The 4,670-nt window shown below is 43.8% G+C and overlaps 1 protein-coding gene across 1 annotated transcript in view; it reads left to right on the top strand.

Annotated features, from left to right (window-relative positions):
* Nucleotides 1–4,020: 4,020 nt before the first annotated feature.
* Nucleotides 4,021–4,670, top strand: part of T265_09597 (hypothetical protein) — a gene marked incomplete at both ends in the record, with an annotated part of 6,423 nt that continues 5,773 nt past the window's right edge. Inside the window, one exon of the mRNA XM_009175712.1 lies at nt 4,021–4,282. Within this exon, the coding sequence (XP_009173976.1) occupies nt 4,096–4,282 (187 nt within the window). The remainder of the gene's footprint in view (nt 4,283–4,670) is intronic.

Below are 4,670 nucleotides of genomic sequence, written 5' to 3'. Positions count from 1 at the left end.
CCGACTTGCGAGGGCCTGAAGGGAAACGAACCGTCAAGCGTGCGCGCACCACGGCGTGATCGGAGTCAAGTGTGCCCCAGAAAGAACGGCAGTCTTGGATTGTGGCTCTCCACCGGTGGCTGATGGCCACGTGGTCCAACTGGGTCCACGGTTGATTTGTAGTTGGCGGCCGCCAGGTTACGCGGTGCGAACGTTTATGTTGAAAGTTCGTACTTGCCAGAAACAGTTCGTGATCAGCAGATAACTGAAGGAGTCGAACTCCGTTGTCAGTGCGGTGAGCATCGACTCCGAATCGACAACCCAAATGTGATTCCGAGGAGCTCAGACGACCTACTTGAGCATTCAAATCGCCTGCAAGGATCACAATGTCAGTGCTTTTTGCTTGACGAATGAGCCTGGATAGCTCTCGATAGAAAGTATCCTTCTCCGCATCAGAACTGCAGTCCGTCGGGGCATAAGCCGACACGACAAACAGGCACCGCTTTTTATGCCGCGAGGCATTGAGCTTGATTGAACTGGATAACCGGACGGCGCGGAGACGACTGTTCACTGGGATCCAATCCAGTAAAGCGCGTTCATCTCTGGGGCTGAGTTCAACTCCCACGCCATATATTCCACGAGTCATCGCTTCTGGGTCACCAGACACACGGAGGGAGAAATGTGAAAGAGCTGGGTTCATCCTTGGCGTTCTGAGATGCAGAACCACGCTCGGGTCTTGTATGCGTGTTTCGGAGACACAGCATACATCAATTTTAAGGGAGTACAAGGTTTCAGCAAGCATAGCCTGTTTGCCAATTTGACATAGAGCACGAACGTTAAAAGCTCCTATATAGAAAGGATCTCGTGGATTTAGAAAGGTGTTATTTTGTTTATTTTTTGTAGGTAGGGAGGAGCCTAAGGCCCTTCGGTCAGATGACTGACAGTCAAATGGCCCAGCGACGTTTGCTTATGCAGTTGGAAGGGGTTGGGGAGGGACATCGGTGGACGCTGAACTGCGCGGGCAAATGATACTTCCCGGTTGCCCAGGCCGAGGAAGGGGGTTTGGTTGAGGTACCCCACCTTGAGCCTTCGACTCAAAAGTCTGACCCACAAGGCAGTGGGATGACGTAGGGTTTTGTTCGGGGACCCTGACCCTAGCCTCTGACTCAAAAATCTGACCCACGAGGCAGTGGGAAACTGTAGGGTTTTCTTTGGGGACCCTGCCCGGAGCCGATGACTCAATAGTCTGACCTGCTCGGCTGCAGGGGGTTGGCCTAACCCGAGGGCGCAGGGAATAAGGCATTACTGTCTCATTCCTAATGCGGCTGCGCACAGCAGGTGCCTTTTGAGCAGCACCTGTTGTAGAATTTCCTTTATTACTGAGCCAAACTCTGACGTTTTTCCTTAGTTTAATTGGAGCAAGACGCAACATTATTGACATTGCTAAATATTCCACGCACTTTGTAGTGGTTTCGTATAAGAACGAAAGTAGTACCACATTTCTCTCCCATTTTTGTTTGAAAAAAGCCTGGGCCTCAAGGAAAGAATATGCGTGCGCCATTCATTAAAATTAAATTCAATCCTATACTGGTTGAAGATCGACACTTCAAACTCCCTTTGTGCTAACAGTCGTTATGATTTGTTGCGCTGTAATTGACAAAACTGTGCTATTCTCAGGTGACAAGATGCCCACAGAATAATTCTTTTCACCGTAAGAGGAGTCAGAAGCGAACCAGAAGTGCTCAAAACACAAAAGTTTAGCACCTGCCTTTGTTGCTGCAATTTCTACAGTACGCTGTGCCTAAAGGTGCAAAAACGACAGAAGAAATGTACTAAATTACCCTGAAAATGAAATTCATTGTGGCTTCTTACAGCAGACGAATGGAATTTTCGAATCAAGGACCAGTATCCTATGACTGCCTGACCACTCCTTTTGTAACACTGTGGATTTGTGAAAAAATAAGTTTAAGATGTATTATGTCGTAGACGGAAAAATCGGAACTGCTACCTTCAAGCATTTTACTGAGTAAACCGATACCCCAATTGAGTAACGGCGGTAGGTTGCCATAATTCAACTGCATAATGTATCACCTAAGTTGACAATCCTCCAGGAGCGCCGTCCCCTAAAAATTCGGAACAACCCACTTCTAAACAACTGTCTGTGACAGCACACTTGCCGTAGACCAATCAGAAAGGCTGCCTGATCTCATTAAGGAATGGTACATATCCCCTGTTCGGTTATGATTACAAGCAGGATATATGCATAGGGCATATAGATGTACGTGTTCACTTATTCAAATATATGTATACTTATATAAACTTATATATATATATACATGTGATGTAAACGGCACACATCCTTCTTCTCTGCAATGGTGTAAACTGATGTCCAACAGATAGCTGGAGGCTGCTGCCTCGCGCGGAATATTTTATGGGATTAAAAACTGTCTATGGAGATTGAATAGAAAGTCTACTCGTTCAATGTGTGCAAAATAGAACAAGGACGAGAGCACAGATTTCCAAAGGTAACACGTTTTAATCGGTGTACAGTGATGTGCAATTTAGAGTGGGAAGACTTTTTGTTCCTGTGTTCGCTCACAAATTGCAACATCCAATCGGAGACTTTTAAGCTTAATCCATCGATTAATCAAATCAAGTACAGCTACATTTCTTACATACTCGAATATTTTTCATTTGATTTTTTAACTTTCCGTTTGCTAGTTACTAGAGTGTGTACCCACCAGAAGAGCCACAGTTCTGTGGTAGCTTTTTAAGTGTTCATCATTGTTGAGCCAGATCCTGAAAGGCAATTCCAATTTAAAGGATTCTTACACATCTACTCATAGCCAACAGGGAGGTTGCTTTCTCAGGATTAGAAACCAGTTAAGATTTCTCACCTTGTGTGAGCCGCTCATCTTGTGGGTTAAACTTGCTCTTGGTGACCAGTTACCTGTGATGGATGACCTCATCCGTGTCTAAAGTGGTTTAACTTGCTCGAAGATCGGAAATTCACATGTGTAACTGAAGCATGGGAAGCTCACAATCCGTCAATACATAAATATAGCACCACAGCAAATCTCTCGACTTCTGACAGGATGAACGTTTACTTTCACATGAGTTTCCTCGTTCTAACTACAGAATACCTGGGTAAGAACTTGATCTTATGTTGCTTAAATCATCATTCGTTGTAAAAAAAATTACCCTACGATGTAATCAAATTGGAAAAGAAATTGTTCACTTGCTCGCTTCTACACTTTATGCATCAAAAAAGCACCATTAGGGTAGGCAATCTACACGTCGAAGTGAGTGAAAGGCTAAATACTATTAAAGGATCCCGCATTTGATGAAGGTTTGTAGTCTGTTTAGCAAACCACCCTAGTTGGCCAGCATACGTTGGAGTGCATAAGTAGTTTGCAGTAAGCATTCAGATGGTCTCGAAACTTACGTTCATTAGGTTATGCTTACATATGACACTACCCAAATAAGGGTTAGGCAGTATGGCTGTATACATATCCTTTTCCCTCACCATGTTAAGCCTGCCTGGGCCGCGGATGGCTGGAGGATAAAGCCGATTCTGCTGTTTTGGTCGATTAAGTGAAATTCATCTTCCATATGCACTTTGCTTTTTCAGCAAAGCTGGTTTATATGGGCCTTTGTTTGGCGCTAATTTCCGACAAGGAGCGATTTATCTTTCATGAAGTGGACTGAAGTAATGCCTGTTTTAGACCCACTCGGAAATTCAGTAGTCGATGGCCTATAGTGGGTGAAATGAGTCATACGTGTAATATATAACCTTCAGTGGTTGAAGCTGTTTGAACTGCAACTACTATGCGTGGATGGGATGACGTGAATAAGTAAAAGACCTTGACTGGGAAGTTGAAATCAATGGCTGTTGCAGGCTCACTTGGATACTTTTCTCTTCATGACACTTTCGTTGTACCTTTTCTGAAAATTATGGTGTATGCAGTCGTCTCATTCAGTTTTTAAACTGACGGCTACATTTTAAAATATTAATTGTTCACGTCAAAAGTTAATCCTCAGGGGCTTCTCATTCGTCCTGGATACAAAAAGCTCATCGTACAGCTGCCGGTGAATTTAAGTGGTCAGTCGGAGGCTATGGGCTATCGGATTTTAATTGAAGATGGAAACTGGTCACGAATCAACCATGTGCCGCCTGGTGGTCAAGAGACAGTTTTCAAAGGCCTCATGCCATGCCGCTACTACTGTGTCTCAGCATATGCCTGGACAGCCCTTACTCGAATTCAGCTCATCGGAAAAGACTGTGAGCAGACGAAAATAAAATGTAAGTCTTGCAGCTCTATTCACGATGGTCGAGAAATGTGTGGGAACGGTTAAATGGTAATTGGTAATCCTGTATTCTAGTTTTAAGATTGGTAAAACGCAAAAAGGTTTGTGGTAGGTGTTTAAATAAAAAAACCCATGCATGTGCAACAAAGTCAGAGAGCCTCGCCCAGGGGAGGGCGACTTCAATATGTTTTCAGACATGCCTTATTGTTCAGGCTACGTTCACTTTGGCCTCGCCTTTCACAAGCTGTGAAACTCAGCTTTATCTTTCACAAATGGCGTGAATTAGGAAGGTATAACTATCTGACTTACTTACAAAATCACACGGAAGCACACTGATGGCATTGAAATATATATATATATATATATATATATATATATATATA

This window comes from Opisthorchis viverrini, assembly GCF_000715545.1.
Source record: "Opisthorchis viverrini unplaced genomic scaffold opera_v5_288, whole genome shotgun sequence".
NCBI classification, from domain to species: domain Eukaryota; kingdom Metazoa; phylum Platyhelminthes; class Trematoda; order Opisthorchiida; family Opisthorchiidae; genus Opisthorchis; species Opisthorchis viverrini.
Note: the sequence above shows the minus strand (reverse complement) of the source record. Positions and strands in the feature narration are given on the sequence as shown.